Source organism: Cibotium barometz, chromosome 7, assembly GCF_041138505.1.
Source record: "Cibotium barometz isolate CiBa-2024 chromosome 7, ASM4113850v1, whole genome shotgun sequence".
Taxonomy (NCBI): domain Eukaryota; kingdom Viridiplantae; phylum Streptophyta; class Polypodiopsida; order Cyatheales; family Cibotiaceae; genus Cibotium; species Cibotium barometz.
In genome coordinates, this window is record NC_141052.1 from 4733541 (window position 1) to 4756169 (window position 22629).

The 22629-nt window shown below is 47.0% G+C and overlaps 1 protein-coding gene across 1 annotated transcript in view; it reads right to left on the bottom strand.

Moving 5' to 3' along the window:
* LOC147636605 (inorganic phosphate transporter 2-1, chloroplastic-like) overlaps window positions 1-21317 on the bottom strand; it is a 37792-nt gene extending 16475 nt beyond the window's left edge. Inside the window, exons 1-2 of the mRNA XM_086800046.1 lie at window positions 21084-21317; window positions 19849-20990 (exon numbers count right to left, since the gene is read on the bottom strand). Of these exons, the coding sequence (XP_086656172.1) occupies window positions 19849-20688 (840 nt within the window). The 5' untranslated portion in view covers window positions 20689-20990; window positions 21084-21317. The remainder of the gene's footprint in view (window positions 1-19848; window positions 20991-21083) is intronic.
* Window positions 21318-22629: the final 1312 nt, after the last annotated feature.

The window sequence follows — 22629 nt, forward strand, 5'->3', positions numbered from 1 at the left end:
GCTGAAGTGACAAGTGTGAGGCCACTTGTCTCACTTTGATCCACTTTCTAACAAGTGTCAGGCCACTTGTCTCACTTTGGTCCACTTTCTTGTCACATGTCCCAATCTAAGAGATGGGTCCTTCCATAAACTTTATCTCTAAAAATATCCCAACTCGTAAACATTCTGTCATAGGCACTTTGCTAACTCTTGGTATCTGCTCAATTCCAGATGTAATGACGCGAACAGAATTTTCATCGGAGTCGGGCCAAAAATAGCAACTCTCCTAAATTTTAGGAGTGTGGTCCTTTGTATTCTAGGATAATCCCCCATTCCCAAAGCTTGTACTTTCCAAATATTTAAACATCCTGGAGTCCACCAGACCCCTTTCAGACTGGAAAATGTCCAGGTTGGTGACATCCTCCCCAACTTCTTAAAAGTTGTCCGCAACTTTAAGCTTTAAGCCATATATTCAAGATATATTCATGTCCCATCGATTGGGCGAGACGAGACAGTCTCAAAAATCCAATATAACTGAAGAATCCATGTCCCAAAGAAATGGGCGAGACTAAATAAGTCTCCATAATACCAATATCAAAATCATGTCCCAAGATAAATGGGCGAGACTAAAACAGTCCCATAAGTCCAGATATCATAATCATGTCCCAAGATAAATGGGCGAGACAAATCAATCCCATAAGTCCAGATATCATAATCCATGTCCCAAGTAAATGGGCGAGACAAAATAAGTCTCCTGCCAACAAGACATCAGTCCACATGACCCTTGGCATAGACATAAGTCCCGTCATGTCCACTTTACCACTTGCACTCCATGTTGGTACTCTGACAACACACCTTGGATGAGAGGTGGGCTCAAGTAACAAGATAAAACAATCACTCGCAGGCATAGATAACCTGGTGTTCCATATGCATTTCTGCTACACATAGTTTTTAGGCATTTCTGCCACCAACTCACACTACCCTCTCAAGTGTCCATGTTCCCTTCCATGTGCTCTCTATTGTTCCACCCACACATGGTAGAAACAATCTTCAAGAGAGCACGTAGGACAAGAGAACACTACACAGGGTATGTTGTGCTTGTCACTACCCTTTGAAGTGCCCATGTTCCCTTCCATCTGCTCTCTATTGTTCCACCCTCACATGGTAGAAACAGTCTTCAAGAGAGCACGTAGGACAAGAGAACACTACACAGGGTATGTGAATCATGAGTTTCATAAGTCCAATGCATCCCAAATAAAGGGAGCCAAAAGGAATAATCCATCCCTGTAAAAGGGAGTCAAACATAATCCATAAACCTGAGGATGGATCCAAATCCCTAGAAAAGAAGTCCAAGAATCCATAGACCTGTATACCATAATCCTTGTATACCATAACTCTTACCACATACTCCGTGCTAACCATGTTGGGGTAAAGGCGTTATGCCCACCCTTATAGTGTGTACAAGCCCATAAGTTATAGTACATAGTACACTTAGTACTTTTAATGTACTAAGTGCACTATGTGTACTAGTGCAATATACATGTGTGATAGGGGAGTCACACACTCATACTTGATGAGTTGACTTATCCCCACAACTCTCTCTCTCTCTCCCTTGCTTCTCTGTGTATGTCTCCCATGAATGAACTCTAACCTAACCCTAATTCTGTTTTCTCCCCATCAACTGGTATCAGAGCTAGTTATTTTTCTAGGGTTTTGTCGCTGCAGAGAACAGGCGCGTGCTGCATCAGAACTTGTCGCTGGTCGCCCTTGTGCAGCGCTGGTTACTGGTCGACTGTGTGACCAGTCGCAGGCAGGTGGGTTGAGAGAGCAGCCAGCAGCGTGGACTGCCCCAGCTGCCCAACAGCCAGGCGGGCTGCCCACTGGCGCTAAGCGCGTAGCTCTACACGGCGAAGGCAACGCTGGCTCTTCAGCGTGGAGCGAAGTGAGCGTTGAACCACCAAGCGATGGCGTAGAAGGCTGCTGAACAAGCTCGTTGGGATGGTAAAGATGCGTAGGCTCATGCCTTGATTGCACTTTCTGTCAAACGTAACATCACCCCACATATTCGTTCAGCTAAAACAGCAAAACAGGCTTGGGATATTCTAGCTGGTTTGTATGCAGGTCGTAAACGAGGCAAAAATCTCTTACCTGCGTAAAGAGCTAGAATCGAAGATTATGCAGGAAGATGATGACATGAATGTTTTTCTTGCTGAGATTAAAGATCTCAAGGAACAGTTGATTTCTGCAGGTGAGATTATTCCTGATCATTCTCTTGTGTAGACTGTTCTTGATGCTTTACCCGAGTCATATCAGACTTTTGCTTCCATGTGGAGACTTGTTACTGAGGACAGACCTGATGTTGTCAAGTATGATACTTTAGTCAACAAGCTCTTGCAAGAAGCGCAGTCCAGGCAAAACAAGGCTAGGCAGCGTGCAGTTGATCAAGCATTTGTTGCTGCCCAGTAGAGAAGAAGTGGTAAGGCAGCCCCTTCCAATGTTTCTTCTCCTTCCACAGGTAGCAACAATAGGTCTGAGAAGGCTCTTGATAAAGGCAAGAAAAAATGAGGTGCAACTATTGTAAGGCAACTGATCATGTCATTAAGAATTGCCCTAAGCTAAAGGCTAAAGAGGCAAAGAAGAAAGAGTCAAATGCAGCCACAATAGCGGATGCTTCTACAAATGCAGATTATGCAAATGTTGTGCAGGATACAGAATGGGCGTTCAGCGTGTATTGCCAGTATGATCCATCTGTACATGATGCATGTTTGGCAGTTTCTGTTGACTCTCATGTATGGTATTTTGATAGTGGTGCTACAAAGCACATTACCTCGCATCGTGATATGTTCACTTGTCTTGAGGCTGTCCCTAATGGGAATACTGTCACATGTGCCAATAATGCTTCTTACCCAGTGAAGGACATTGGTAAAATTATGCTTACTACTACAAATGGTAGCGCTTTCACACTTTCAGATGCTTTGTATGTGCCAGGGATAAAGAAGAATCTATTGTCTGTCTCTGCGCTTGCTAGACTTGGACTTGTAATCAAATTTGTGGATGACAGATGTACTGTTCATGATTTGACTTCTGGTGATACGATTATTGTATCTGGCACCTTGTTTCGTGGGCTGTATAGACTCAATTCTTATGACAAGTGTGTGGAAGATTCAGCAAATGCAGTTTCTGATGAAAAGGCAGTTTCAGATGCAAAACTATGGCATGCTCGTTTTGGTCATCTGAACTTTGCTAGTTTGCTGCGTTTGCAGAAATTTGATATGGTTGCTTCATTGCCCCTCTTGAGGCACCATTGAAACGTGTGAAGGCTGTATTTTGGGCAAAATGCAGCGTTCTTCGTTTCCAAAGGATGGTTCTGTGCGGGCCACTCGCAAATTGCAACTTGTACATAGTGATGTATGTGGGCCTATGCAACCTCCGTCATTTGGTAAACACTTGTACATCGTGACTTTCATTGATGATTACTCAAGGCATGCATGGGTATATCCACTGAAGGCAAAGTCCGAAGTATTTTTGTGCTTCAAACAGTTTTTACTTATGGTTGAAAATGTATCCAATTGTACTGTGGGCACCCTCCGTTCTGATCGAGGGGGGGAGTACATGTCTAAAGAGTTTGATGCATTTCTGGCTGGTCGTGGGATAAAACACCAATGTACAGTGCCGTACACCCCTCAGCAAAATGGTGTTGCTGACAGGAAAAACAGGTCACTTATGGAAATGGCACGATGTATGGTTAAGAGCCAAGCTTTGCCACATGCCTTTTGGCTTGAGGCTGTCATGTGTGCTGCATATGTACTCAATAGGTGTCCCACTAAGGCCTTGCAGTCTATTACTCCATATGAAGCTTGGCATGGTAGGAAGCCTTCTATTGGTCACTTGCGTGTCTTTGGTTGCTTGGCCTATGCTTTAGTGCCTGTGCAACAACGTAGAAAATTGGATGATAAGGCTGTCAAATGCATTTTTGTTGGTTACAGTGCTGAGAGCAAGGGTTACAGATTGTATCATCTGCAGTCAAAGTGTATCTTGATTAGTCGCGATGTTGTTTTTGTGGAAGATGCTGTGCAGCCTTTGTTATCATGTACCAAAGAGACAGGTGTGAGCTCACGGGATGTATTTGATATGTTGTTGCCTCTATTTACAGGTGGGAATTCAAATGTAAGTCCTAATGAGGCAAATATTCAGCCTATGCAGATTTCAAACGACATCATAGATCAGCCTATTTCTGATGCAAATTTACAGGATGTAATTTATGAGGATAGGGCTGAAAATGAGCAGGCTAGAGGTATGCCTAAATGACTGGTGCAAACCTTGCGTGATAGTAAAATTGATGCACCTATGTCTAGTCGTACTCGTTCAGGTTTTCAGCATGCCTGGAAGCTCCCGCTCCCCCTCCCTGCTCGCGTTGCCTACACAGCTGCGCCAGTCGCCTTCCCTGCCTGTTCGCCCCCTCGCCTCCCCTCTCTCCTTGCGCCTCCCCTTGCCCCCCCACCTGCCTTCGCTGCTGCGCCTTGCATTGCCCGCCGCCTATCCATTAGCCCCCCCCGCCTACATTCGCTACTGCGCCCCCTCCCGCCTGCCTTCGCTGCCGCCGCCCTGCTCTGCTCGCCGCCCTTCCTCCACTTTCTTCGCGCCCTCCTCCCCTCTGCAGCGCCCCGTCCCCCCCCCTCCGCCAGCTCGCTTTCCTCCCCTCCCTCTTGCGCGCAGCTCCCGCCCTCCCCCCCCTAGGGTTTCTCCTTCGCACCCCCCCCCCCCCCCCGCGGCCCCAGGGGGTTTTGTTTTGCTTTTTGCTCCGTCTTCCGCCTCTCTGTGTGCAACTCGGTTCTGGCAAGATCCCGCCTTCGCCCCGCAGCTTCAGACTCTGATGGAGGCTCCTCCCGCCCCGCCTCAGAGGGACTCATCCGCAGCCCCCTCGCCCGCCCCTGAGGACACCCCCATCAGGCTTTCTCTTTCGCCAGAAGAGGAAGCGAGCCTAACCGCAGAGGTGGAACGCCTCCAGGCTCATTCCACCATCTGCCGGATAGTCCGCACTCGCCCCAGCAGAGGGGAGATCAGGGATCTTCTTCAGGCCCGCCTTCTTGCAGATGTGGGCAAGATCCTGGACGTACAGCTACTGGGCCGTGGACATTACCAGATCAAGTTCGAGGCCGCCCAGTGCGTTGCCAAGGTCCTTGCCATGAGTCCCCTTGACATCAGGGGTGCTCGGGCTTTCTTCAGACCTTGGCAGCATGGATTTGACCCAGCAGCGGCGGAGCAGGGGGAGCGCCTTTTCCATGTTACAGTTTGCTTCCCTGGACTCCGCCGGGAGTATCTTCCACTCCTCTCCAGGCTCGGAGCATTGGTGGGCTCGGTACTAGAGACTGGCCCCTCAACAGCTTCAGTGGTGGCCAGAGCAGCTGGGCTACCTTCGGTCAGAGTGTTGGTGTTTGACATCTCCTCCCTTCCTAAGGTCATTCAGCTACCTAGGATAGGGGGGGGATGGATAGATCAGAGAGTGGAGTTCTCGGGGCTCCCGAATCAGTGCTTCATTTGCAGGCAGGTCGGCCATCTAGCCAAGGCCTGCCCTCGCAGGAGACCCCGACCCTCACCACAGCAGCAGGCTACTGATGGCCCGCCCACAGATTCAGCTCGACAGGCTGCCTCCGGGACACCTGCTCAGGCCACAGAGACCTCGGAGTGGCAGCCTGGACAAGGGCGCCACCGAGGGAGACAGCCACAGCAGCACGCCCAGAGACCGCTGCAGCAGCAGCCACAGTCTCAACCTCACTGGGTTCCCGTGAGGAACAGCTTTTCTCCCCTCCAGGAGGAGACCCCCGCGGCGACGACTGAGGACCAGGAGATGCCAGCACCCCCTCCTTCACCCCCCCCCACCCCTGTCCCCTCCCACCGCCTCGCTTCCACCATAGCCTCCTCCCGTCTCCGCTCCGGTTTCGGCAGCGGCTCCCTCTCCACCCCCCTCGCCCCCCCCTCCGCCCGCCTCACCTTCCCGGGAGGCCCTGGCAGTCCCCTGGCATTCACCTGCAGTCTGGAGGGCGCTGAGCACTGACCTCGCTCGAGCATCACAGAGGAGACCTACTATGCCGATTCGGGCTTCACGGATTTCATCTATCCGCAGTCGACTGAGTCGCCTTGGCATTAGACAGCGCTCGGAGGCTTTTGATTATGCCTTCACACGGCTTTTTGAAGCAGAGGGCCCCCATGAGCCAGCACCCATCCGAGTTCATGTAGTGATACCTCCGGCCCGCGGGGAGGAGGCACTAGACTCAGCGATGGCCTTCTCGTTCCCTCTATGTGGCCCTTGCGACCGGGAGTGGACTCTAGAGCTCGCTCTCAGCACTTTAAAGACTCAGGCAGTTGAGTTTTCTCATCACATGAGCGATCTGGAGGTGACAGATGTGATAGGCCGACTTTGGGAGTTGGCTCATTTTTTCTTGGATCCCGGGAGTGTGGATACCTCAGGGATTCGGCATTTGGTCGTTCGCATAGTGGCAGACTTAGCACGCGACCCTCGATATGTGTGTATACACGAGGTTGCTCTGTCAGAGCGGGAGGCAGTCGCCATGGGCCACAACCACTGGCGCCTGATCCGGGATTCTTGCAGTACACCGGGTGGGCAGATTCGCAGCCGCTCGGATGGGGACTACTCTCCATCCAAGCCGCTTGCGAAGGCCCGCCGTACAGCTGAGACAGCATCCACCTCAGCAGGGCATCCATGAGGATCATCTCATGGAATGTACAGGGCCTTGGCGGAGCACATTTTATACGCTATCGTGGTTGCTTGAGGCAGGAGCTTCAAAGATGCCTGGTTGGTGGCAGCATTGATATTTTGATGATGCAGGAGCACCACTTGGGTGAGAGCAGGATCCGGAGATATGGTTCGGTGATGCCTGGTAGATGGGACACTTTTTGGTCTGCACGGTTTGGTCCTTTGGGTGGACAGGGAGGAGTATGCATGGTCATTGCAGATGTATGGCGGCAGGCCATTGTGGATCGAGGGATCATTGTGCCTGGTAGAGCACAGTATGTCCTTTTGAGGATGCATGATGAGCTATTGGGCGTGCTCAACGTCTATGCGCCCAATCATGCTAGTGCCAGAGCAGAGTTCTGGACCCAGGTTACGGATGCATTGCCAGAGGCCGCACATTGGTGTGTCGGGGGAGACTTCAACATGCTTGAGGACCCGGCAGATAGGGTGGGAGGCAGTCATGTTACAGTGCACGGTACGGAGCTTGCAGCTTGGGACCGATTTTGCATGTCACTGAGGATCACTGATGCATGGCAGCATGGAGCTTTTTCCCAGTCTCAGGACAGTCTTAGTTTCTCTCGGTCGGATCGCCGGCAGGGAAGGACTAATCTATCACGGATTGATCGCTTTTATGTGGGCGACTGGTTAGGGGAGCGAGGGGGCTCCGTTGGCATTCTCGCTGGCACCTCATTTTCAGATCATGCGCCAGTTATCTTGACATTGGAGGAGAGGACACGGGAGCCCAGCTTGCAGTTGAGGATCCCAAAGAGGGTACTTACAGATCCCAGTCTCGCTGAGGACATTGAGAGGATCTGGCATGATAGTCAGTGCTCTGACCAGGATGCAACGGGCCAGTGTGCCCAGGGACTCATCGATCTTAGCTCTTTTCTGCACGCTACAGCTTTGACACGGCTGGGAGAGATTCGCGAGCGGGAGCATCGGCTGAGACGCAGCCTTGCTTCGCTACAGCGCCTTCAGGAGCAGCAGCCTGCATGTGAGTGGGTGGCGTCCCAGCTGAGCCAGGCACGCCAGGAGGTTAGAGAGGTAGAGGAGCAGAGACATGAGTTTTACTATCGTCGTCAGGCCTCTCAGTGGACACAGCTTGGTGATAGAGTGACTGGAGAGTTTTTTGAGATCACTGGACCCCGTCATGCGCGAGCAGGAGTCCGCCAGCTTGGTAGACCGGATGGATCGGTAGCTACTGAGCTCGGGGAGATCAGAGCCATTGCCACTGCATTTTATAGAGACCTACTTTTAGCGGAGCCAGCCACTGAGGATCGAGATGTTTGCAGACAGACTGTGTGGGCCCATGTGCAGAGGAGGGTCACAGACCGTATGCGTACAGTTCTAGGTGCGCCTCTGTCAGAGCTTGAGCTTGCCGAGGCCTTGAGGGTCCTGCTGCAACATAGTTGCCCAGGGGAGGACGGACTGACGCCGGCCTTTTTATGCGCTATTGGGACCTTTTGGGGCCAGGCCTCCGCAGGGGCTTTCAGCATGTTTTGGACACTGGGGTGATGCCGCAGAGCTTTTCAGAGGGTTTGATCTATCTTATCCCCAAGGGGGAGGGAGTATCAGATGATATTCGGCATTGGAGGCCTATTACGATCCTCAATACTGTCTACAAGGTCTTAGCAAAGGCCTTGAGTTTGAGGATCCAGCCCTTCCTGGGGGAGTTGATTCATGCTACTCAGACAGGATTTGTCAAGGAGCGCAGTATCCTTGACAACATCTTTACTTTCTGGGAGGCGACGGCCCGAGCTAGATTTCTTGGCGAGGACTTGGTCGTGATGCTTCTCGATTTTGAGAAGGCATACGATAGAGTTGATTGGGGTTTCTTAGAGGGCACTATGCTTCGCCTGGGCTTTGAGCCAGGATGGATCAGAGGGGTGGCGGCTTTGTATTCCACAGCTCGCAGCCAAGTGTTGATTGCAGGAGGACGGGGGCCGAGTTTTGAGCTGACCAGATCAGTCCGTCAGAGGTGTCCCCTCGCCCCTTTTCTTTTTCTCTTCTTTGCGGAGGCTATGAGCATGTATTTGACGGCAGAGGAGGTTGGTTTGAGAGGACTCCAACTCCCAGTCCGGGGGGAGGACCTGCTTGATGCTGAGTTTGCTGACGACACGGGCTTATTTTTGCATGGTCAAGAGGCCAATCTTCTTCGGGCAGAGCAGTCGCTCCAGGTTTTTAGTGCAGCTTCGGGAGCATTGATCAATTGGCGCAAGACAGTGGCCTTTTGGATCAGTAGTGCTCCCACTCCGGCATGGAGCCCGGACCCCGGTTTTAGATGGATTCCTCCAGGCACAGCAGTGCGGTATTTGGGATGCCAAATTGGCCTAGATTTGTCACCTGAGCAGCAGATTGCCCCGCTTCTTCTGAGCATTCGGAAGAAGCTTTTGTATTGGAGTACAGCTCGACTATCCTTGGCTGGGAGGGTGGTGGTGGCAAATCAGGTGCTGTTAGCGACCATGTGGTACATTACGTCTTGCTGGATCTTCTCGAGCTCTTGCATCAGCCAAGTACAGAGGCTGATCAGGAACTTTCTGTGGTCTAGGCAAGACGGTCAGCCAACTCGGGCAAAGATTGCATGGGCAGTTATTACACTTCCGCTGGCTCAGGGAGGTTTGGGCATTATAGATCCAGTCAATCAGAGTAGGGCTTTATTGGGGAAGCTTATCGTTCGGGGGTTGCTTCCAGGCGCTGAGCCTTGGAAAGAGCTCCTCTTGCAGCGGCTGCAGGCTCGGGCGCCCCCAGCAGGGGGCACTTGGGCACCAGAGATTCGCTGGATCTTCATAGAGATGAGGAGGACAGGCCTCAGTAGAGGATGGGAGGACAGATTTGCTTTGAGTATCCTGAGAGCTTGGGAGCTGCTGAGACCGGGGCTCTCTCAGCGACCTCCTTCTTGTGTTGAGGAGCGGGCCAGACAGCCACTCATCTGGAGCCCAGCGGTTCGCACAGAGCAGGGTCATATGCTGGGTTCTCGGCCTCGTCTAGCCTGGGGGCCTTTAGCGGCACGCCCAGCTCGTAGTTTTGGAGACTGGCAGGCCTTCTGCAGTCTCCCAGAGGAGATCCAGGTGGAGAGGCTGAGTCACTTCAGAGGGGGGTTGATTATGAGGGATGATATTCAAGAGGCACTCACAGAGGAGTGGTTCACGCCTCTCGAGCCAGTGGCCCCATGGTGGCTGGGAGCCTTACACAGTTGGAGATCCTGATTGCTGTCAGAGCTTGCACTGAGGATGGCAGTTGCCTCTACTATGAGATTCAGGATGAGGGCAGACTCCAAAGAGTGGAGGTGGAGTCACCTTTGGTTGCAGAGTGCACCTTTCAGAGGATTCGGGTAGTGGCCGCCGCTTCTCGGAAGTGGCATATTGACCCCGACCCTGCTGATGTGCTCCCGGATTGGCGCATATGGGCATATGCAGCGCGCCCCTTGGCCTGGCTACAGTGGGACCTCGGGGAGCACGAGTGGCATGATCCTTATGCATCCCTTGAGGCCACAGAGATTACCTTTTTCCAGTATACTGTTCGGCTGGGGCGGCATATTTTGACGGCGAGGAGGACGGTCTCTCCAGCGGCGGCAGCGGGGCATTGGCGGCTACAGGGACTCTCACAGGAGTTCCTGGAGGATTTTTGGGCTCGGCTCTGGGCTAGTCGACAGGCCCGCAGGATCTCGACTTTTCAGTGGCTGGTCGCCCACAGGGGCTCAACAGTTGGCACTTGGCTTGTTTACAGCGGTCTTCCGGCGGCTTGCGTCCGATGCGGCCACCCTATGGAGACACACAGACATTGCCTTTGGGATTGCCCTCAGGCACAGCAGATTTGGCTGCGGATGCTGCGTATTCTAGCCCCCCTCTCTCCAGAGGGTATGTTTACGTGGGGTGCCGCTGCTTGGTCGACTTCGTCAGGGCCTGCTATGGGCTATGAGATGGAGCAGGGCAGTCAGGCCATCAGATTTATTAGGGGCCAGCCTCGCCTGGTTCCGGCACCGGATTTCTCGTCCGCCAGTTGGACACAGGAGAGGGATTTACGATGGGAGCTCCTCAGCAGCCTCACCATGTGGTTCACCTGGAGGGCTCGGTGCTTTACGGCCTTTGAGGGGAGATTGGAGCCACCAGCAGAGACTGTACGGGGGAATTGGCAGGAGTTGATCCACACCCTGCGAGGACAGTACGACCGCATCCGGGGAGACTCGGATGAGGCGATCTTGCGGCGCCAGGCCTTTCACACCACTTGGCGCTGTGGCCCCTTCTACACCTTACACACGGGATCCCCCCATTGGCACTACAGGCCACCTGTTTGGCTCTTCCCCCCCCCCCCCCTATTGTATGATTTAGCCTCTCAGTCCTTTGTACTGATGCTTGTATTTTGCAGCATCTAGAGAGAGTCTCCCGAGCTGCCATGCTGTATTCACTGCTCTGTTTCTCTTATGAGCAGGAGAGATCTTTTGTAGCCCTACGGGCGTTTTTTAAATAACTAATGAAAGGATTTTTCTCGAAAAAAAAAAAAAAGGTTTTCAGCATGCCTCTTATGCATCAAATTGTTATGCTTTGGCTGTGTCTAGTATGTGTGGAGAGGAAGAACCTCTTTCATTTGATGAGGCACAAAAATCAGAAAATTGATTGGCTGCAATGCAAAGTGAATATGATGCTATAATGAAGAATGGTACATGGTCTTTGTGTGATTTGCCTATTGGTAAAAAGGCCATTGGATGTAAGTGGGTTTTTAAGTTGAAACGAAATCTAGATGGCAGTGTTGATCGCTATAAGGCTAGACTTGTTGCAAAGGGTTATGCTCAAGAAAAGGGCATTGATTTTGATGAGACCTTTGCTCCCACTTGTCGTATGACTACCATTCGTAGCATTTGTGCATTGACAGCTCATAATGGTTGGAATGTACATCAGTTGGATATAAAGACTGCGTTCTTGAATGGAGATTTGCATGAGGAGGTGTATGTATCGCAGCCTCGTGGTTTTGTTCAAAGAGGGCAAGAAAACAAAGTGTGCAGGTTGAAAAAGGCTTTGTATGGTTTAAAGCAAGCTCCACGAGCTTGGTATGAAAAGATACATGCATATTTGACTGCACATGGTTTTCAGAATAGTACAACAAAAAGCACTTTGTATGTTAAACATATGGATGATGTACATCTAATCATTGCTCTCTATGTCGATGACATGCTGCTCACAGGACCAAATGAGAGTCATATTGCTGATTTTAAGGCTGATTTGAATGCCTCTTTTGAGATGTCAGATTTGGGGCATTTGCATCATTATTTGGGGATTCAATTTAAGCAGTGTGATGGAGGTATTGCTTTGTGTCAAACAAAGTATATTGAGACATTGTTGCGGAGATTTGGCCTTGAAGACTGCAAGCCTATTGCTACTCCAATGGAGACAGGTTTGAAGTTGAGTCTTCATGATGTTGGAGATCACTTTGATGTCACACTCTATCAGACAGCTGTTGGTTGCCTCATTTATGTATGCATTACGAGGCCGGACATTCAGTTTGCAGTCTCACAAGTGAGCAGGTTTATGCATAGCCCAGGGTCTCAGCATTGGAAGGCAGTTAAACGCATCTTTCGCTACTTCAGTGGCACCATACATCTTGGGTTGTTTTATCCCAAGGGGGGATCGTTGCCGCCAGATTTACATGCTTTTTCGGACTCAGATTGGGCTGGTTACGATGACACAAGAGTGTCCACAAGTGGTTTTTGTTTCATGCTTGGTAGCTCATGCATATCTTGGTTGAGCAAGAAGCAACCTCCTGTGGCCACTTCTAGTTGTGAAGCTGAGTACAGGGTAGCTTTCACAGCTACGGTTAAGTGTGTGTGGCTCAGACGGCTTATGGCTGACTTGGATGTTTGACAGGAGTCTGCCACCTCTATCTTCACTGACAGCCAGAGCGCATTGGCAGTTGCGAGAAACCCACATTTTCATGCTCGCACAAAGCACATTGAGGTGCATTATCACTATGTCAGGGAGAGACTCTCAGCAGGAGAGATCAGCTTGGCCTATGTGCCAACACAGGACAACCTCGCCGATCTTTTCACAAAGGCACTTCCTCGTGAGAGGTTTGAAGCTTTCCGCAAAGCTTTGGGCTTGCTTCCCTTTGTGGACTGATCTACTTTGGGCATGGCACTCCCCTATACATAAGTGCCAGCTCTCGTTCACACCATCACTCCCAGGGGGGATTTGTTGCCATATATATAGGCAGTGATGTGTGTGAACACACTTAGGACCGCCGGGGCACTTTTTCCCTCTTTAGGAGGTTTTTTTCCCCGGCTTGTATATACGCCCATTATTCTAGGGCTAACTTATCTTTTGTACATTGACACAATCTAATACACTTTGTGTTGTGTGCATTCTTGCTTCTTCTTCTCCAAGCTTTGTGTGCTTTCCTGCAACCCTAATTCCAACACTTGGTGCTCCGTAAACATTTCTGCTATACATAGTTTATAGGCATTTCGGGCACCAATAGTTCTAGAGGCATTTCGACCGCCAATATAAATCCTCGATCCATGAGATAACCATGAGTTCCGTAAGTCCAATGCATCCCAAATAAAGGGAGCGAAAAACATAATCCATCCCAATAAAGGGAATCATAAACAATGTTTGCCTAAAACCATCTCAAGGCAAACAATAACATCTTTCTCCTTGCATGGCTATACAAGAGTTAGTGAACATCAAAAACACTTCACAGTAAATAGCAAAAGCACCAACTTTACAAACTTAAAGTATACTTAGCTTTTCTTTGCCAGGTTGGTCATGAAGCCAAAAGAAATATCTCCTCACCATATCCTTAAAATATCCCAAGATATATCTCCATATAGCTTGCATGTAAGCTTGATAATATAGTCCACAATATCCATATGGAAAGAGTGCTAAATACGTACACTTAAAGCCAACTCCATACTTCCAAGATAAAATTTTGTGAATTCATAAATTCTTAGATCAACAAGGTGTCTACTGCTCATGCTAGCCTCTAGGCTATGAGGCGGCTGGCCATGCTTAGCAGCAATGATAGTAAGTGTGATCCCCACTTGAGATGATCTTTTCTCTTCCTTATTGACAAAAGAAAGCCTCTGCTTCCAAGAAAGCCTCTGCTTCCAAGAAAGCCTATGCTCTGATACCAATGAAACTCGCGGTGCCGGGGGACTAGGGCCTTTGACACACTTGTTGATACCATCAATGCATCTTAAAACATTTAAACATGGCCACAGCCTTAACACGTATCCATCATCACTTTGCATAAAACATAATAGCTGGATAAAACATCCACAAATGCTAAAAGTGCTTGCACATGTGACACCGCATAGAGGCCGGAATGGGCAGACCCCCCCCCCTTGGAGTATTTTATTACCCAAGGAGGAAATATCATGTACAAGCTTTGAGCGCCTTACTCTCCCCATGGGAGATGCCACATTATCCATATACAAACCATAACACAGCCCAACATGAGGCAACCATAAGATTTAGCATGTACACACGTAGAAATACCAAGCTAACAATATAATCCATATACCTCCGTGAGGGTAGTGATTCTTCCCCCAAAACCACGGGTCTTCATGCAATAGAGCTGGTACAACAGGTTCAGCTCTCCATTCAGTCGGTACAGCAAGTACAATGGCTACTTACGACAAGTACAATGGCTACTACAGCACGTACAAGGGCTGGTACATTGGCAAGTACAGCTCTGGTGCAGCCGGTACAATGCCTAGGACAACAAGTACAATGGCTGGAAATCATAATTACATGATTAAATACCTTGTCTTCACTATTTCTTCGCGATGGAAGCCTTCCTCAAAACAATCCCCGACAGCCGGTATACTTCATGGGCAGCCTTCAAGAGAGAGAGAAAGAGAGTAGCCATCATTAGGACAGCCTGTAACGGTGGTAGAGGCTAGTGTGCAACAAGAGAGCCTCCTTTAATGAAGAAAGAGGGCTCCAATTTATAGATTTGGGGCTCCCATGAGTGAAAATGGAAAGAGAAGCCTATGATGACAAGTGGAAAGCCACACAATAGCTGAAGTGACAAGTGTGAGTCCACTTGTCTCACCTTGATCCACTTTCTAAGAAGTGTCAGGCCACTTGTCTCACTTTGGTCCACTTTCTTGCCACATGTCCCAATCTAAGAGGAGATAAGAAACGTGGTGCTCATGAAAGATCAAGTGTGTGGAGAGGAGAGACTCACAAAATACAAGAATAATATCTTGCTTATTAAGTTGCTTATACATACAACTAGGCCTTGCTCTCATGCAAAATGCCTCATGGCCTCACCTTTAAATAGGTGAACAAGTGGACCTCAAGTCCATTCACACTCACACCCTTCTCTCACCCTTCTACTCAACCTTAGTCTCTTAATACCCCCCCTCAATACCAACTATGGAAGGATGGAATAGGAGGTATTGGACATAAGATGCCTTTATAACATTAGGCGTACAAGGCTTGGAATATAGGTGTGGTAATCTAGGATTTACAAAAGTGTTCCTAGAGCCTTAGAGGCTATTACATTGATGCCATCTAAGTCTTTAATTTGTTGTCGATGAAGATGTACACCTCGATGACGGTGCACCCACTCTTTGTGTTTGCTTGGCTTCTTGTAGATGACATGGTTGAGACATACATGCCATTGCTTCCACCATATGCTTTCCACCGTGACCATTCTCACACAATGATCATAAGCAGGCTGCCACCATTGCTTAAGTGGTTTGCTTTTAGATGGTCTTCCAACATGCTTTATGCTTCCTTGAATACCATATCTCCTCCATGAGTAATGAGGTAGATTTAAATGGGGAAGGGAAAGGGAGGGTCTTACCACTTGCCTTATGCATTGGTCAAGGGCAGTGTCTACTCCACAATTACAATAGCTTTTATGCATGTTAGTTACAAGATACCCATTAGGGTTTGAAGATTCAAGCTTAGTGAAATTAAGTAAATTGTTGAGGTAAATACTCAAACAAATAGGTTTTATCATCTTTGGCTTAAGAAGGAGAGGACATGGCTCATAATGTTGCCAATGTCTCTTACAAAAGTAATGCCAAAAAATGCTTAAAATCATGACAACCAATAAGGTAGAGCACTTAGGGATTCTATGCTCAACTTTACATCTCATCTTATATGATGAAAAATCAGAATATGCAGCGGAATGAAATGCCTTGGGCTTGGGAAACGAGAACATATGGCTTATGGCATGCCTATGCCTCTTACAAACAAGGGCCTCAAGGGTAATACACATAAACATTGAAGATGAGCACTTAATGTACATGTGCCCACCTTTAAGAACACTCAAAAATCTGAGTTTTATGATAAAAAACCAGAATTCTTCAACCTCTTTAGCTTATGAGGTGAAGACAATTGGTTCATGGTTGCACCATTGCTCTTTGGAAGAAGCGGTTGATGATGAAGACTTGAAATGTAGCACTTAATGTGTGTGCCCGGCCTCTATGTTGATGAAGAAGAGCCTCCTTAATGTAGATGACCTCCTTCTTTGATGGTTAAGACCACCTTAGTGTTGAGCAACACTTTAGTTGATGATTAATATCACCATTTGTGTGTATAAAACACAATTAGTGCTAAAAAGCACATTTTTAGTGTAAAATAACACTTATTTTGGTGATTAACTCACCATTAGTGTTTAATAACACTATGAGTGTTTAAAAACACTTTAAGATAACCTCCCTTTGCTGGATTAACAGAGTGATTAGTGTTTAAACAACACAATTAGTGCTTAGAAGTACACTTTAATCACTTTGAAAGCTTAAAAACTTGATGTTGATGTTGAAGCTTGACGGGCATGAGGTTTATGGCTACCTCATGTAGATAGAAAACACTTCAAAATCAAGATTAGGACCAGCAATACTAATGCACTCTCACACTTGAGTGATTAGTGAAAGGGAGAGATGATTAGAGAGAGCAAAAACCCAAAAATCCAAGCTTTAATGGAAACTTGAAAGTGAAAAAACAGAGGCGACTGGATTATTTTGACTGTAGTCGTCGCTTCAGGCCGCCATCGGAGCTCAAACCCGAGCTGTAGACTCTTCACTTAGTGGGCTATCAAAGCCCTAAAGAGTCTTGCCTAATAATGGCCTACAGCCGGCGAATGGCTGTACGGCCAAGGCTGCAACAGCAAACTGGCGCTGATTTGCTACGTGGGCAATGCCGCAGCGGATGAGCGTTGAATCAACCAATCGGCTGTACGAACTGATGCGCCAACGGGTCCTCTACACTTCATTAGTTGAAATCCTTGAGAAATATCCACTCTACAAGCTGCTGTAGCTCCTCAACCATGAGAGGGTTGAGCTCCACACAAGGAAGATGAGGAAAAAAGTGGATATTTTTGACCTAATCTACACCACAAATGGTTCAAATCACCTAGGCTCTAGATACCAAAATAAGAAACGTGGTGCTCATGAAAGATCAAGTGTGTGGAGAGGAGAGACTCACAAAATACAAGAATAATATCTTGCTTATTAAGTTGCTTATACATACAACTAGGCCTTGCTCTCATGCAAAATGCCTCATGGCCTCACCTTTAAATAGGTGAACAAGTGGACCTCAAGTCCATTCACACTCACACCCTTCTCTCACCCTTCTACTCAACCTTAGTCTCTTAATAAGAGGTGGGTCCTTCCATAAACTTTTTCTCTAAAAATATGCCCATTTGTCATAGGTACTTTGGCAACTCTAGGTATTTGCTCAATTCCGGATGTAATGACGCGAACAGAATTTCCATCGGAATCAGGCCAAAAATAGCAACTCTCCTAAATTTTAGGAGCGTGATCCTTTGTATTCTAGGATAATCCCCCATTCCCAAAGCTTGTACTTTCCAAATATTTAGACGTCCTGGAGTCCACCATATCCCTTTCATATTGGAAAATGTCCAGGCTGGTGACAACAAAAACCACCTTGGGTATGGTTGCACTATGTCCAATCCTACCGTTTGGTGAGAACGAGGAGAAGATTTTGCAAGAGTTACTTGTTGAGTTTTTCCAACAAAGCTAATTCATGGGTTGCCTCATTAGAGGAAAGTTGATCGTAGGCTTGAGCTCGAACCGACAGCACACCCAACCTTTAAGAATCCATACTGGTTGACCTCACAAAAATTGTTGTCATACTAGTATCAACAAAAATCTAAAAGGAGAGAATGCTTCACTCTGCACTTGTTTAATTTCAACAATCATGTGTAATTAAATATCCACGCCCAACAATAGTCTTCACAATGGTATCAAAGCAAACAAGTTACAGCTCACAAATGGCATATAGAGCACAAGGTGTCTTCTTCGTTAACAATGACAATGACCCCTCCTACTGAAAATGTTGGTGCACCTTTCCCAACAACTTCAAAAAACTCAAATCCAAAACCAAAAATCGATCCAAGACCAGTAATCGGTTAAGCATCCTCACCACAATTTGACATCTTCAACAAACACCTTGGTGCCATAGAATGTCATCGTTCCACCAGAGGTAGAAGCTAATGAACTTAAAGGCATTTATCACCTTTTGTGATTTAATAATGCTAAAAAACTAGACATCGAACCCCTTGAAGCTTACACTAGTCAATGCAACCGTTGAATCATTGACCAACAATGGCTTATCAAATTGTGTTGATATTTTGAATATTTGGATTTCTTGGAGCTCAAAAAGTTTCTTTGTTGCCTCTCTATTGAAAGACACATACTTGATGGCAAGAAAATAACCATGCGGTAGAAATTTGAGAATGCCCCCCACAAGCAAGTTGTGTCTACCAATCCAGACTTCCAAGCACAATCTCACTTATATCACTTAACACAAACTGGGTCACCTTCCTCCTACATATCCCAATTTACCACATTAGTACTGAAGGTTATTTCCATGGCCCCCAAAGACATGCAACATGCCTTTGTCAAGGCCTTGAACCCACATTATGAGCTAAAGTACAAATCTTCAACCTTGTCATCCTCCATGATGCCATCTAATATGTGTAAAAGTACTGAAGGTTATTTCTATGGCCCCCAAAGACATGCAACATGTCTTTGTCAAGGCCTTGAACCCACATTGTGAGCTGAAGTACAAATCTTCAACCTTGTCATCCTCCATGATGCCATATGTGTAAAAGAGTGAATGACAACAGAAATCAGGATATCATGACAACAGCAATCAGGATATCCTCAATCTACTAAGGAACCTTGCTGATTTTATTTGGATTGGTCCTCTTTAGGACAATCTTAGCATTAATAAGCATTTCAACCACGAGGATCGAACCATGGGCGAGACTTTGGTCGCGATAATTCTCAAAGCTCTAAGTATACTCCCTACACTTCATTTTCAGGTTCCTGTGCACCATCGGTTCTGGTAATCATTGATGGTTCAAATGTCCTCGACCGGTTAACTCCCACCAAAATTCAAATATAAAGAGAAAAAAAGCAACTAGGCATCTACATCTACACTACAAAAACAGCAATTACTAATCTTGTTATACTATTGCCACTCAAAGTCACACAAAATTCACTTAATGCAATAATACAAAACCTTGGTACTATACGAATGATGACACATCCATCCATTCAAGAGTCACACATCTTCCAAGGGGGCCTGACTCCTCACTTGTAACCTTTCGGTCTCTATTCAAAAGAGGCCTTCAACATCTATGCGATATACACAATTCTTTCTGCTATACACTTGTTTGATTTCAGCATTAAGTCTTAATTACATCTGAATTAAATATCCAAGACTGACAACAGTCTTTGAACACTAGCAGTTGAAGCTGGATGACTACAGCTTGTGTACCCTTCTCTCCCTTTGCCTTTTAAAATTGCTCACTCAGCCCCTCCACTTGTGCATGTCTAAAGATCCATGTGCATATGCCTTGTATTAAGATGATGACACCATGAGCAATACCTATACATGGAGCAGTACCTATAGGTGGGAACCCCAAACACAAGGTTCCATTGTAAGCCTTAACTCCAAGAGCAACAAACAGTGTAAGGTCGGACAAGTGTGCACGCCAAATCGGTTTAAGTGCTCTAGGTGTTTGTGTACTACTCGTTGCCAGCATTGATCTATTACCTAAGGTCAAACACCTTTAAACAAATCCATAACGGCCAATCAAAGTCTAAGACAACTACCAAAAGACCCAGAATAAGTTACCTGTAACCAGGTACCAGCAGCAGCAAGGGATGACAGCATGCCAGAAAACAGCAACGAGCTTTTGCCTTTGAAGACATCTGCGACTAGTATACCCTTCTGCATTGTGTGACTCACATGTGAGCCTATTAAGAAAGCACCTGCAAACTCTAAAATAGCCGCTGCCATCACAGCCTGCCGGAGCGTGAGCGCTCCGGAACCAACCGAAGTTCCCATTGCATTGGCAACATCATTTGCACCTATGTTCCAGGCCATATAAAAACCAAAAAGCAGTGTGATATAGGACAACATCCTGGTTTTGAAGGCCAAGCCAGCCCCTAGTGACTGCATAAATAGAGGCAAGACCAAAACTGCTAGAGAAATCATGGTCGTTATGCCATAGGCGGTTTGAGAAGAGATGCCGAACGCGTCCGCCATGCCCTTCATTCCACCATTTACTGAGCTCGCCTTGGTCATTTGGGCTTTTGTGTGGAACTCCCCATCCTTGTGTGAAGCAGAAATCCCTGCTTGTGAGTCAACATCGTAATCCTCTCCCCCAGATTTTGCATAGGAGGAAAGCGAGGCATGCAAGTGCAGCCGTCCAAAATACTTGTCGCCATGCCAAGCCCGTGCATCATGAAAGGGTTTTCCTAAGCTCCCCAAACGTGTATATTTATCAGCTTTAAACTTGGAGCTGATACTGGAACCTCTGTAAATCTTACTTGCAGCATCATGAGGGGTAACCTTTGAGATCACATTTTGATTCACCTTTGGTTCTCTTGGATTATGACCGTCTGCACTTTTCTTTCCATGGAAAATGGAGGGTGAAAAACTAAGCTTTCCAGTAAGTATCCCACTTGACATGCCTGAGTCAGTGGCACCCTTCTTTTCTTTCCAAAAACCTTCTTGTGCTGTAATAGGTTATCAGAAACCTTACTGAAAAATGAGGAGTATTCTTTTGCATGCACACCTACTGCTTCTGTTCAGGGCCAAAAATATTCTCACAAAATTTACAGGAAAGTTCGATCTGTATGATTCAGGTGCTCCAAAAAAATCACTGAAAATGCCCTGTTTGGTCACAAATTATCTCAAAATAACGAAAAAACCCTTGTGCGTAACCACCCACTGCCTTGGAAGCCCTTGCTTCAAGACTGATGCTCGCAAATCTGGAACCCAAATCAGCAAAGCGCTATCCCCACCTTGTTCAGAAAGAAAATGCAGTTATTACTCAACAAATTTAGAAATTAAAAAAGGATAACCTGCATCACGTTTGCCTGCATAGACCAAGCCACAGAATGGGCGCCCTCGATGATGTGGAGGGGGCAAATGTTCTCATGATCGTAGTCTGGACAATTAAGCAGCCCAAAAGAGAGCTTGAGGAGAAGCTGGGTAAGGTTTGGCTACAAAAGAGAAAATGAATGATAAATGGAAAACAAACAACACCAAAACCCAAGGCACCGTTCTTGCACACCGACTAGACACAATGACACTTCTTCTTCTTTTTTTGCCCTTTTCTCTTTAGTACCTTTAATCCTGCCCACATAGGATTTGTTGAGATGGTCTGTCCACGGTCTCACAAAAAAACAAAAGCTGAGAATTCTAGTGGGCTGAAACAACCATGGCTTGCTACTTCAATTTCCAAAAAAAAAAAAAAACTTCCAGTGGTGGTATTGTGATCATAGGTGGGAAGGGTTGGTCACAATACTACCAACCGCCCACTCCAAGTATTCTTCCACCGCATGGGAACATGCTCACAGTGGAGGCTCGTGCTTCCAAAGTCCGTGTCCACCCTGTCTCAAAAGTAGCACGCATATGCCCACATAGAGGAGGCGATGATGACATGCTTGAGCCCGTGGCCCCATCACTATCACGATCACGACAACTTTTGTTTTAGCTGCTATGTCATTGAGGTTATGTCAAAAGTGTGAGAGGTTGAGCAGCAACAAGGGGGTGCTCCCAAGGCCCAACTTTGGGCGTTTTAGATGCAATCTCAAAAGTGGAATAGGTTGGGCATCTAGGGGGTGCTCCCAAGGCCCCAAGGGGTCTCAGAAAGTGGCATCACAAGAAATGATGGCTTCACCAACCCCTCTACACCTTCTCTATGCACTTAGATATATAATGTATATAATAGTAGTATTCAAGTATAATAGTAGTATTCAAGTTCAATAATTTTTATTGTTTATAGTGGCATGGTCTTAGGAAGATTGAGACATGAGGTGAGCACTGAGAGTAGTGCATTGGACAAGGGTAAAAAGAAAGTATATACTAGTAGGTTTTGTAAATAATTTAATACCGCTAGTGAACTGCTTGAAATATAGTTATAAACTATAGAAGAAAATCCATACCATGATCAATGTACATAACATATAGGCATCATATGTCAGAGGGGCCTTTTCACAGTATGTGGTAATGTTTAGAAAGAATAACCAATCCAATTTAAAAACAAGGGATATTCTCTTAGTTCTAAGGTATAACATAGTGCAAAAATAGCCAAACACCCCAATTCCTACATGGCATAAAGCGGCATGATGTGTTAGTAGCCGCTTACTTATAAAGACCCCCTAGCAAGCTACATGCTACAATTTTTGTGGAATGAGAAGTACATGTCGTAAAAGATATCATGACGTATAGGGACTAAGCATTACAGCCTTATTTTTTGTAAGTGCGATGACACACTTACGTATTTTCTGGCACTAACTGCTTAATGATCAAGAGATAATGGGTATTGGCTTGAAAGCATAAATCTATGAGGCAAAACTACATAAGTAGTAGTTTTGGACCACATGCACCCTAGACACATAGTCT